General features: G+C 44.2%; 1 protein-coding gene across 3 annotated transcripts in view; it reads right to left on the reverse strand.

The window, feature by feature from the left end:
• The window catches only part of RNF123 (ring finger protein 123), a 1,600,675-nt gene that overhangs the window by 999,133 nt on the left and 587,764 nt on the right, over window positions 1-13,778 (reverse strand). For all 3 annotated transcript variants that reach the window (XM_078661207.1, XM_078661208.1, XM_078661206.1), the window contains exon 23: window positions 8,160-8,349. In XM_078661207.1, coding sequence (XP_078517333.1) covers window positions 8,160-8,349 — 190 coding nt within the window. The remainder of the gene's footprint in view (window positions 1-8,159; window positions 8,350-13,778) is intronic.

A 13,778-nucleotide genomic window follows, 5' to 3' on the forward strand; every position in this document is an offset into this window, starting at 1 on the left:
TCTTTTTCTTCATAGGTCCTGTCCAGAATAGTAAGCTAATACGTAGGCTAACCAGAACCCTTGAAGCAGTAGTGAATGAGACTACTTCCGCTCTAGGTAACTTAACTGAAGAGCAATCTGCTATGAGATTTGTTGTGCTCCAAAATCGTCTCGTCCTTGACGTCATACTGGCCGATAGGGGCGGAGCTTGTAGAGTCATCGGATCTAGTTGCTGCATTTTCATTCCTAATAACGCACCGTCTGTTTATTCAGCTATAACCAGACTTCATAAAATTGCCCATCAGTTACACCAGAATCCAGGCACCTGGACATGGTCCGGTTGGCTCTGGAGTATAATATCTGCCTGGGGATGGAAAGTATTGTCATTCCTGGGTATAGCAGTAATGATCATATTCAGTTGCTGTCTCTGTTTACAATGTGGCCCTGCGATTTGCGGCATGTGTGCTACCTCTTGTATTCCTAGTCCAAAGTCCCGTTCCAAGACAATTCGAGACGAGCAAATGATGCTATATGAACAGATAGATGGTATCATGAATATTGATGTTTCCTGATGGAAACGTAGGGCACAAGGAGGGAATGAGGAAAATTGAATTTTGCCTTGTCATGTGTGCCTACGTGTTCCACATCCTATGTAATATGTGCATGATCGATATGCATATATCCCCCTATGATCGATTAAAGACGCAATTATAGTTGTGTCCAACGTCAGTATGCCAGTTTCCAGTTCTCGTGAAAGCAACAAGTATTAGGCCTATGTTGCCCACGTTTTACATTATGCACGTTAATTTATTGAATTGTCCCCGTTTCTAGGCCTCAAAGGGCCCGAACATCAGATTCAAGCTCCAGTCTCCTGAACCCACTCCGAGGAGCGATGCAGCCCCCACCTGCATCCCTGACCCTTCACTTACTTCCTGCCGCGCAGCGCGGTGCCCGGCCTGGCTCTGCCTGCCTGTCTGCCAAGAATATGTTATGCCTCTAGTTATCAGTTCAGCTCTCCGTCTTCACATTCCTAAGCTAACGAACCGCATAAACATCTCCAGTTATAGTCTAGTCTTTCTGTCTCCATGCAAGAGAATTACTGTATTAATATTCATGGAAGATTCATAGCACACGCAATACACGAAGAATATATGCATGCACCAGTCTTAGTGTCAAGTATCCTTTGCCCTGATAACTTTTAGATTCTATCAACATGTACTCCAAACACCAGATACCAGATATGCTATAGGTACATGTCGTCCTGACATCCCAGACTTTAGTCTCCTCTTCTAGTGTAGAAGTCATAGCCCCCAGTTCTCCCAGTCACACGTCATAGCCCGTTTGCGCGCACCACTAGGTTAAAGGTTCCAGCTGCCCAGGTAGCCCCCTCCATGTATCCACCCATTTATGACACTTCTGTGACGTTCTCATCACATGTTCACGTGCACGCCCTGTGCACGCCTTCTTTTCACGCCCATGTGTTCTTATCTTACGTTTGTCACTTGTTACGCCTACTGTATGTAATGCAATTCTAATGTTTTACTATATATACCTTGTACTGTTAATGAGACGTTGCAGCTGCCAGTCCATGCCATTCTATTCCAGGCTGTTCCGATCCTGTCCCTTCCCTTGTGCCTGATTAAAGCCTGTTAGACTCAGATTCCTCGGATCCTGCCTCTTATTTATTGAGCTATCTGTTTCCTTTAATGTATTCAAAAATAGTACCGGTAATTAATTATTTATTTACCACATGACGACCAGGGGTCTGTCAATCTGTTATTGAATTTTTATAATGCCGTTACCCCAAACTCCAATCCAACCAAGGAAAATCATAAGACTAATAAATCTATGAAATCCAGTGGGGCGCCGGGTTCAAACGGGCTGCCTGCCGGGATCTTTCTTTCCGCCCTAGAGGGCTGGGCAGCGCTTTTGACCCCATTATTCAACACTGCCTACACTCTTGGAAAGACACAGAACTCTTAGAGGGGTTCAATACTATGCCCGATTCACAAAAAGGGAGATAGTCTAAACCCAAGTAACTATCTCTTAATAGGCCTATTAGACTTGGAAGCTAAAGCGTACGCCTGTATCCTCCTGGCAAAGCTGGAAACCTGGGCAGAAGATAATGAGTTGCTCTCCTTCTTCCATACAGGTTTTAATAAAGGAGCTGCCACAAAAGAAAATATAATCGCTCTATCAACTCTCAGTCATCAAGCAACCCAGCCGCTACAACCTCCTCTTTTTTGCTGCTTTGTCGATCTAACTGCAGCCTTCAATAAGGTTGACAGACCTTTGCTCTGGAAGAAACTCGCAAATTGGGGCATTCCATCTTCACTTCTAACGGCCATAGCATCCCTTTATTCTTACACCTGGGTATGGGTAAAAACAGGTCCCTCAACTCTGTCAGCGAAAATGTGAACGTTCTGAGGTTTGAAACAAGGATGTGTGCTTGCTCCCCTCCTTTTCAATCTGTACATAGTGGACCTGTGAAAAACGCTAGCTAACAGCAGCCTGGCATCACCCAGACTAAGCAATCAACCATTACACATTCTGCAGTACGCGGATGACATCGTCATCATGGACCACACCAAAATAGGCCTCCAACGTGCCCTGACCAGCTTACACGAGTACAGTATACCGAACCTTCTCATTATCAACTCGGATAAGACCAAGATCGTAGTAATAGGTCGGCAAAAGCACAATTTGATCCAGGAAAATGAATTCAGTGCAGAAATACAAGTACCTGGGGGGTCTGGTTCACAGAAACTGTTAGACCCACAGCCCACAAAAAAAGATCTGACTAAAAAATCGGCGGCTATAACATATGGTTTAATAAAATTGAACAACAAGCTAAAAAGTCCTTCAGAGGAGAGCATTAGGAAAGTTACCCAGGCTGTGCATCTTCCAGGACTTGCGTATGGTCATTATGTGTTCCCAGGCGCTTGCTCTGAAACCCTGGAGCAGGCCCAATGTGTGGCCTACAAAAAAATCTTTCAACTCCCTAAACCTCTTTCCAGAGTGAGACTCAAATTGGAGCTTGGGCTGGTTAAACCATCATTAATCTTCGAGGTCGACTACTTAAAATACTATATTAAAATGTTAAAAACGCCGGAGGAAACCTTAAAGCACCATCTCAGAGATATAATTGAAAAACCTGGCTCGCCATGAAATACGCAACTTATGAGAGCTCTGGCTTCCACTGAAATAAAAAAAACAGCACTCGTCTTGCCTCATATCTCATACGCCGCATGGAAAAATCGAATAAATAAACAAGAACAACTAGCATAATTCGAGCAAGACCGGGCATCATTAAAAACATTAGCCTTCCTTACGCCGCTGAATGATTTATACACAGTAAATAAACCACAGACTTACCTTACCGCCCCCTTGAACCCTAAAGTCAGAAGGGAAATCATGTATATGCGACTGCTGGCACTTCCAATTACGGATTTCAGCCAAGCTTGGGCAAATCAAAATACAAGAGGGGCATGCAGTCTGTGTGATTATAAACAAGAGTCTTGGCTACATCTCCTGTACTATTGCCCGGCCCTAGCAACCGAAAGGAGGATCCTTCTCAGGCAACTAAGCCTAAGAGTAAAATCAAACACCTGCCTCGAGGCCTCTGCTGTATGTCTCACTGTAAATTGATACTTGTATAGCGCACTACTCACCCGCAAGGGTCTCAAGGCGCTTGTACGAATACCGCTGTGGAACCCATCCTGGCTTTCCCTGTGAGGTGTCCACTCCTGGGCACCCCCAAGGTGGAGGCCAAGCATCCTTAGCGTTGTGGGGGCCGTTGTGGAGATTAAGCAAGCTATTGCCCAGAGTTGCAGAGTGGGACTCCATGATTGGAATAGGCACAGAGGCGAGAATTATCAGGTCCGTGGAATTTTTGAGCCCAAGACCCGCCGAGGCGGGGAATTGAACCGTGGTCCCGGGCTAGACCTCTGCATCAGGGTCTGCCGCTCTAACCATTGAGCCACACTTCTTCACTCAAAAAGAACCTCACATTCTGGTCCACTGGACGATTTATGCAATCCATTAGGAGCGCCATTTACCCCCGCTCTGCCAGTAGACCCTGCTCGCGCACAGTCCATACGCTGATCCTGGATTACTTCAAACACAGGACCTTTAAAGAGCATGGATCAAGCACAGGAAGCAGCAACTGAGCTCAAATCTCCCGTCCAACAGCTCCATCATACTGAAAACTGCAATACATCCATTCGCACCGTGCTAGCTGTGCGCACTACAGCCTGCAAAGAAAGGTACTGGAGGTGTCGGGGTCAACAGAAGAAAGAGACGAGTGCCCTTCTTCGTGGACTGGTCGCAGCCATCGGACAAAAGAAACTACGAAATGACGGCCCTGTGTCCTCAGACGGCTCACAACAATTGCAACAAATCTGGCACATCAGCTTAAGAAGTAACAAAGCACTAGCACCAAACATGAGAAACAGTTCCAAATGTGAGGAATGGTAACAAAAGTAGTCCTAGAACATCAAACATCCTGGGTGGTAATCCAAACCTGGAACACCAGCTCATGAACTAGCAAAGCACTAGCGCTTTACATGAGAAACAACTCTAAATGAGGGGAATGGTAAAAAATAGTAGCTCTGGATCTCCAAACATCCTGGATGGTGATATTCTCGCACAGGATTGGCTATAGTGCAACGGTCAAACGCAATCTTGAAAACAAGACCCAAGACAATTGATTTTTATTAACTTTACCTTCATATCTTGCACAAGAAAATGTTTTTATTTCTTTGTAATGCAATGGTTTTAGTTAACTTATGCAAATAAAATAAATACTCGTACTTATAATGCCGTACTGCTGCATCAGATGTTTTTAACATTTCCAGGTTAGGATCTTTTTTAAGGATTATGACACCCAAGATTAGCCACAACGGTTTTCTCATGATTGCAGGAGATTTTAATCTTCATTTAAGCGGGGACCCTATTGTGTCAAACCCCCCTGACTCTGGATGCCCGCGCTTGGTGGACATGCATGTAGAGCGTAATAAGCAGCGAGACATCCTCAACATCTTAGCTGATGAGTTCGATCGGACCATGGCTATGCGCCGACTTGACCGAAGCGGGAAAACCATTATTCCCACTTTTTCAGGGAGAGGGTGTGAATCCATTATCGATTTTATTTACGTTTCAAACCCCTCTTAACCCTTCTTGCTGACTTTTTCAATTGAGGATACTATTTATAGTGACTACAATCCACTATGTACCAAAATCAGTTGGTTCCAGCTATGGAAATCTAGGATGAAAGGAGCTAGAGGGACACTTATTGCAACATATCAGGGCAGAAGGTTAAGGTGGGCAGAGATCATACCAGACTTTTTTTTACGAATCCCTTTTAGTTAGTTGCAATCCGCCTTAGTAAAAGTCTGTAGAGGACAATATAAAGCAGAACTAGCAAGGCACAAGGCCGAGCTGAGGGATGAGACATGGAGTAGGCTCTCAGAGGCCAGCACCTTAAAAAATGTGTGAAATGTTGTGGAGCATTGTAAATAGCCATTTCTTGGTAGGAGAAGCTGGACAGGCCCTTGATGCACACACTGCGGAAGAGGAATGGGTTGGTAATTTTGAAGAAATGTTTAGCAGACCGACAGAAGCCAGCGAAGCTGATTATAGGAGGGTAAGTAAGTCGGCTCTTGTTGTTTCAGCTGATGAGGTCAGCAAAGTTATCGAGGGATTGTCTAGAAATAAGGCACCTAGACCCGATGGCATACCCTCATATCTTTATATATCTAACCCCCAGTTGTGAATGCCAGTTCTTACTGCAATTATCAATGCAGCCGTAAGAGGCACTCCACCTAGCACCTGGGCCATATCCACCATCGTCCCAATTTTTAAAAAAGGCAATAGGGATAGTACCTTTTGCTACAGGCCTATATTGCTGTTGGACTCAATGGTAAAGGTGTTGGGTCACATACTATAGGATAGGCTAGGCTAACCACATGGGAAGCTGACAATAACATCATAGCAGATATCCAATATGGTTTTCGCCCAGGGAGGTCAACAGTGGATCAATGCTTGAACCTGTATTTGATTATAAACAAATACACAGTTGCGCGCCCCGGGAGTATCTATTTGGCGTTTATGGATCTGTCCTCAGCGTTTGATCGGGTGAATAGAAGTAAGCTATAGGAGACCCTATTGTGCATGGGAGTGGACAAAAATATTGTTCTTTTCTTACAAGAGCTCCACAGGGACACCATAGCGCTGGTTCGTTATTCCAGCGAATGTAAGGTGACCCCCCAGTTCCCAGTTCAGAGAGGGGTGCGACAGATACATATTGGCCCCGTTTTTATTTAATTTATATACTAATAATCTGGACAAGGAACTGATAACCACACATGTGGACTTTCCCCAGGTGGGACGGCGTGGCCTGCCGGTATTACTGTATGCGGACAACACTGTCCTGAAAGCCCAGACCGAGAGGGGGTTGCAATCTTTGCTTAACTCCTTTGTGACGTTTAGGGAAGACTGGTACCTGTAAGTGAATATCTCCAAGTCATATGTTATGCAGATAGGTACAGTCCCCAAAAAACCTTCAAAGTCTGGCCAACCCTGACTCAAAGACCAGTGCTTTTTCTTATTTAGAGGTTATGCTAGATGCCAAGTTAAACTGAGAGAAGCCACATACCCACCCACTAGGGCGTCCTACTCTCAAATGTAAAATCTTCTGCACGTTGTGCATTTAAGAAGGCATAGCTCTAACCAGATATCAAGAATATATGGCACTCTCTTATTTGCTCTATTTGGCCGCACTGGCTTGGTTTTGTACCATAAAGGTACATCTTGCAGACATCACATCTTATAGAGCATATCCTTCTGAAACCTCATTATTTTTAGAATCCCAGTCATTAAAAGCTTTCTGAAGGAGGATTAATAAATTGTGTTCCCCAATACAGTGACCGCCCGTCCCCTTGGGAAGACAATGTAGTCTCCTTAAAGACAATAGGTCCTCTGTTTGTACCAATCACAATGGCTTCTCTACATCATACCACTTGGAAAGTTGCTTTCCTGGTAGCAATCACATTTGCATGCAAGGTTAAAGAGGTGCAATTCTTCAGCTTTCATGTAAATAAAGTGGTCATAAGAATGAACGCAACTTAACTAAGGTTGTTTTGGATTTTCATATTATTTAGAACATTTTACTTGCACTATTTCTTTAGATCATTCAACTACAATAGAAGGGTATTTGCAAATGTTGGAAGTTAAAAGGGGAAAAGAACTGTATTTAGATAAAACAAAGGACATCCACTAGTTCAACCATGGGTCTGTACACACAGGTTTATTCGTTTCATCCATTTTATTTTTAGGTGAATTGTTCAACGTAAGTTATTAGGAGAGCAGAAAGTCAGCAAGTCACTTTCAGGTAGACCAAAGGCTCATTCTACAAGGGTTAAATCTGCTACTACTGCTTTATTGCAAAACGTCCTGATAGACGTTCTCAAGGCAGCTAGCTACCTACAGATCAGTCCATAATTTTACAAGACACAGCTGTCTTGAATATGATCCTACAGCTGAAGCCAGAGGGGTCAGATTCTCTGAAACCTTTTTGGATACAAGACTGGGGTTCTTCTTTTTCCTCATGCCATCATCACATTTTGCTCAGGCACCTGCTTGCTATTTTATTTAGTGCTTATGATTATCAATTCATTTCTCCTGAAGGAGACAGAAAATTTACTTATCAGTAATCCTAGCTCTCCTTCAGGGGAATCTCCAAACTCCTGCTTCTTACCAGTGTAAGAAGAGAGACACTGATTGCATGTTAGATAGATGAAAAGACTCCACAGAAAAGAACTGAAGCAACTGGCACTGACAACACGTGATGGAATACTAGTGGTGTGCGTTTCCTTAAAGGCGCTGTGTCCGTTTTTCTCAGCCTTTAAGGCAGCTGCCTGTCTGGCTACAGGTCCTGCCTTTCTCTGACTATTGTTGTTTTGCACCCATTTGATTGATGACATAAAACGTACCTAGAGCATAAACAACTCTTTGCAAGATGACAGAAAGTTAAATAAATTTTGAGATTTTTGTCTTTGCAATATTTGTTTTACTGGAGTTTGGACAGACATAATCAGCTCTATGGTCTAACCATTGTGCAGTACCTTCTGTGAAAATGGCTAAATAACATTAAAGACAAATTGGAAGTTGAAATCACTCACTGTCCTCTTCTGTCCTCTGTTCCACGCTCAGGGTGCGCACTTTAATTTTTTCTATGGTACCTAGAGGCCTCCGAGGGTTCATCAGGCTGACAGCTGCAGTACTGAGGAACCGATTGGCACGTCCTAGTGTGGGTGAGCTGAGCCAGCTGGGCCTAGAAAGGGATCCCACTGACAGGGCAGAAGTGGGTCGCTAGAGAAAAATGAGAGAACACAAAGAAACAATAATTGTATTCGTTAATCTCAATAATGGTCGAAATGTACCCAATTAATTAGCAGACAGTATTTCAAAAGCCTCCTCTTCAGGCTAAGTGAAGAGTCTTCAAGCACAGCTGAGAACAGAGGTAATCCTGAATGCATGGTCAACACCCAAACTCCAAAATCCTGTCCTGCCCTTGACCCACCTATATTCTTTTACACTTTGTAAATACAGTTTCTGTATTCGGCTACCACAATTATATCTAAACAAAGACTCATTTTTCTTGAGCCCTATGTCAGGGCGCAACTCTCATCTTGAGAGCTTGTTTTCACTCAACCCCACCCTTCCATCCAAAATCTTTATTTAGTTTCTGAGCACATGTACAGCCAACATTCCCTCTCTGAAAAGGTCGACAGTTTCACTTCTGCATCTATAAAATGTGTTAATGCTGGAGAACTATACATACACAATAGTAACAATTTTCTCCAGTATTGGGTATTATAGATTGGCAGCTTGTATGCCACAGAAACCAGAATTAAATACCCAGAAGACCGATGAAGAGGTTGTCTTCTTTTGCAAAACACATTTTTCACAACAACTGTGTGCGTTTCTCTTTGCATCCATGTCAAATGCTTTAATGGTAGCAAATGATTTTCAATGACTTCCACAGGGCAGTCATACATGTTACAGATAATAGTATGTTGACTTGAAAGGAAGCTGTAGAACAAGCTATTTAACTTCCATAACACTCTTTCTTGTAAAGATTACCTAAAGGCAGATTTCTCACCTTTTGAATATTCCCCAGGCATCAGACAGGATCCAGAAACTTTCAGCAATACGTCTGTGTGCCGGTAGGTAGCGCTGCATGGTTCTGCAATGACGCTGTTCCTCTTCAAAAATATTGTGCGGGGTCTATACAGGTGCAACTCCTTCACACCGACTTCAGTTGCTTTCGAGACTGTCCGCACCCCCAGACGCAGAGCCCCACTGGCAAATTGGTTCTACCAGTGTGCAGATTGCTAGATTGCTTCACTGCTCTGGTCCCACGTTCCTTAAATCTCTCATCCGTCCTCACTGCCCAACACGCAACCTCCGATCAGCCCACCATGATCTGCTAGTCACCCCTAAAAGCAAAACTAAGAAATTCGGCGGTCGCCGCTTCTCCTGCCTAGCCCCTGTGCTTTGGAACCTTCTTCCTCTCTCAATCAAATCTTCCCCTTCCCTCCTTAACTTCAGAAAACTGTTAAAAACTCATCTTTTCCCTACCCTCAGCTAGAATCTCGCCACCTGTGCTCCCCCCTCACTTGCTCTGTCTGTCAGCGCCAGGAAGCTTCGGTGTCAGTGCGCTTTATAAATTTCACCGAAGACTTGGGATCCTATCAATGGACACAGACCTCTCACAGAACAGGGAGGATGGGAGGGTCTGTGAGGAATCTGCAGCTAGATTGGAATTCTACCAGAAAAAGTGCTACTGAAGGTATGTATTGTGTTCTTCTGACAGAAATTTCTAGCTGCAGATTCCTCACCTTATGAAATGATACCAAAGCAGTACCTTTTTGGAGGAGGGTCTGTGGATGGACATGAACCAGAAAGTTCTGCAGAACACCAAGCTAGCAAAATGTCCTTCTTGCAAATCTGATAGTCCAGACAAAAGTACTTTGTGGACATATGGGGAACACTCCATGTGCTTATGCAGTAGTAAAATTAGCAAATAGTCCATCCAGAGCCTTCTTTTTAGCCAATGCATAGCAAATCTTAATGCAGAGCATGATCCAGCAGGAGATGGCTCTCTTCTGAACAGGCTTGCCTTTTTCTATGTTCCAGCAAACCCTACAAAGAGATGATTCCCCTACCCAGTGTTCCCTGTAGCAACTTAGTGCTCTCTTGAGGTCCAAGTAATGGAGTCTCACTTCTTCCATAGAAGGGTGAGGAATTGCATTGAATGCCGGCATGGTGATCTTTTTACGGACGTTGAATGATGTCACAATCTTAGGCAAAAAAGATGCCAGTGTCCACAAAACCAATTTGTTTAGTAAGAAAGTGGTGTATGGCAGGTAAAGACAGACAGCCTAAAGCCAACCCACATGCCATGCCAATGTTATGAAGACAAGGAACGCTCTCTTGAGGGTAAGAAACTGCAAGGAGCAGCTGTTAAGCAGCTCAAAGGAAGTACACATTAGAAAAATGATGACCACATAAAGGTCCCACTGCCGCATGACAAAGGGAGAGGGAGGAAATAAATGTTGTAAATCTTTCAAAAAATGCAGAACAACTGGAGACTTAAACAAAGAAGGCTGATCAAGCAACTATAAAAAAGCAGAAAGAGACAAAAGATACCCTTTAAATGTGCCCACAGTAAGGCCTTGCCGGGCTAGTCATAAAACAAACAAAAAGTCATAAGTTGACCTGGAACGGGACAATCTAGTGTGTGCCACACAAAAGCACAAACCTGTCCCAATGACAGGCATCTATCGTTTTTGTCAAGGGACTCCTGGCTGCCAAGATGACATCAACAACCTCCAGAGGAAGGTTGAAGGTATTCACCTGTTGCCGCTCAATCTCCAAGCATGAAGGAGATTGAGAAGACCTGGGTACAGACCCTGTCCTGCTGCCGTGACAGCACATCCTCCCAGAGGAGCAGCCTGATCTGAGGATAGATACACAGGACCAGGAGTTATGGATACCATACTCTCCCTGACCAATCCAGAGCCACCAGGATGTTGCGTTCCCGGTTGGTTTTGATCTTTTTGAAAACTCGGGGCAGGAGGTTTTGGCAAACAAGTTACTTACCTTCAGTAACACTTTTTGTGGCAGAGACTCTATCCAACTGCAGAGTCCTCGCCTTAAAATATTCCCCAGGCTTCGGAATGGATCCAGAAAAACTTGAGCAGTACCTCTGCATGCCGATAGGTGGAGTCCTTCGGACTCACGTCAGCAGCGATGTCACAGTGCCCATATAAGCTCCATCCCTGCACGCTGACATCAGTTTCTTTCATGACTAGTTCTGTGCCAAAAAGCAGCATCATGTAAAAACCAATGTCTAGTATTAACCCGAGTTCAGTTTCTAACAGGATCCTCTGGGTAAGAGCCCAGTTTGCAGAGCAGGGAGGATGGAACGGTTGTTGAGGAATCTGGGGTTAGATAGAATCTCTACCAGAAAAGGCATTACCGAAGGTAAGTAAATTGTTCTTCAGATAGAGAAATCTAACCACAGTTTCCTCGCCTTATAATAGATTCCTAAGTACTACCTCCTTCCTTGGAAGGGGGCTGTGAACTGGTTTAAACCAAAAAAAAACAAAAATCCTAGAGGACCAAACTAGCAACATGCTGATCATGACAGACCGGATCATCCAAGCAGTAGCGTTTTGTGAACGTGTGGAGATACATCAACAAGACCGCTTGGCAGATGCCCAGGACAGGTACCCCGCACGATAATGCAGTAGTGGCAGCCTTGGCCCTGTTGGAGTAAGGATACAAGTCCTCAGGAGTTGCTTTTTCACCAATGCGTAGCAGATCTTTATACAGAGTACAATCAATCGGGAAATGGTCAGTTTCTGCACAGCCTTGCCTTTCTATGCCCCGGTGACCTCAATGAAGAGCCAATTGTTCATCGAGTGTTCTTTGGCACGACCAATATAGAAGGTGAAACCTCTCTTAAGGTACAAAAGATCGAATCTCACCTCCTTGGAAGGATGAGGTGGTACGTAGAAAGAAGTCAGAGTGACTGTAAGAAAATGCCCCTTTTTGTATGGTCAGCCCCAAGCTTTTGGACTGATGCTGCTGGTTTTTCTACTCTGAAACTGCACTTAGGCCTGCAAACCAGATCTTAGTGCCAGTGTCCTGACCCTAAAATGTGTATGCTGAATTGGCTTATATTCAATTGGCATAAGATAACCTACCTTAAGTCCCTAGTATATGGTACCACGGGTAACCAGGGCATGCAAGTTACAGGGTTACCCCAGAGATTGCAGCACTGGTTGTGTCACCCTGGGTGTTGCACAAGTAAAACGAGCCTCAAGTCCTCCACTGCAGCCTGGAAGGGTAGTTTTAAACTGCTAGTCTGACTTTCATTTAAAGCAATGGCAAAGCCAACCCTCCCCCTGCAGTATGTGTAAGTCACCCCTATTTTTATTTATGTATTTATAGTCTTATAAAGCACTACAGCTACCCACATAGGGTTTCCCGCGCTAATCAAGAGGGTAAGGTGAACCTAGCCACTGTTTAAAAAAAAACACATTTTCAAATCTTTCTGGAATACAAGAAATGAGATATAGCTTCAAAGAGACTCTGGGAGAGCGTTAAACCGTCTGGGACCCAAAACAGTGACAGAGCGACCACCCATGTTAGTCAATCTGAACCTAGGCACAGTACACAGGGCCTGGTTCATTGATCTTAATGTACATGTGAGCTGATAGGGCACCACCAGCTCCTGGATATATCGCAACCCAAACCAGTTTTAGCTTTGTAAATATAGCCCTAAGGAACCTCCATCCTATCATCATTGAGCTAGAGTAGATTGTTATTCATCCATAAGGAGACATGGCTTAAGTCCTGGTTAAGAACTAAGGATCCCGGGTTCTGTGCAGATGACAAAGAGAAGATAACCTGTGTGTCATCTACATAGGAAAACAATGTTAGGCCACAGCTCTTCGCTGCATCGACTAGAGGTGCAGGTGAATGTTAAACAACATGAGGCTTAAGACAGAACCCTGAGGTACACCCAAAGTGAGAGCACTTAACGCCGACCACTCATTAGCGGAGAAAACTTGAAATATGCCAGACCTTTAAAGAATGATGTAAACCAGTACAGTGCTGTATTGTTAAGGCCCAGCGTCCTTAGTCTGTCAACTAAAATAGAGTGGGACACAGTACCAAAGACCGTGCTGAGTTGTGGTAAAATAAGTGCGTCAGTTTCCCCCTCATCTAGACGTCATCTAAGCTGTTCAGTGATGCTTAGGAGGGCAGATTCAGTGCTGTGGCCTGCCCTAAAGCCAGACTGTGAAAGGTGTAGAAAATGTGGAGCCTCCACAACTGATGTAAGCCAGGTGTTAACATGTTTCTCCCAAATTTTGGAGAAAATAGGCAGCAAAGAAATTGGCCAGATGTTTGACCAATTGGTTGGGTCAAGATTGAGGTTTTTTTTTTTTTTAAGTGGGAGGACCATCGCATGCTTCCAACTCTGAGGCACCCTTCCCGCCAACAGACAGGAATTAAGAAGGTCCATCACCAGCTTCAACAATTTTGGGTCTAGGAGGCCAAGCTTGTTTGGTGGAAGAGGATCCAATGGCAAGTCCAATTTAATGGAATATAGGATGGCCAAAAGGTAGGGAAGTCCAGCAGGGGCCATGTCTCCATTTTAGACGTTGAACCATGAGTGCATAAAATATAATCTGCTTCTCGAGTGACGTGTGAGAGGTCGCTAC

Source organism: Lissotriton helveticus, chromosome 9 (genome assembly GCF_964261635.1).
Source record: "Lissotriton helveticus chromosome 9, aLisHel1.1, whole genome shotgun sequence".
Classification (NCBI taxonomy): Eukaryota; Metazoa; Chordata; class Amphibia; order Caudata; family Salamandridae; genus Lissotriton; species Lissotriton helveticus.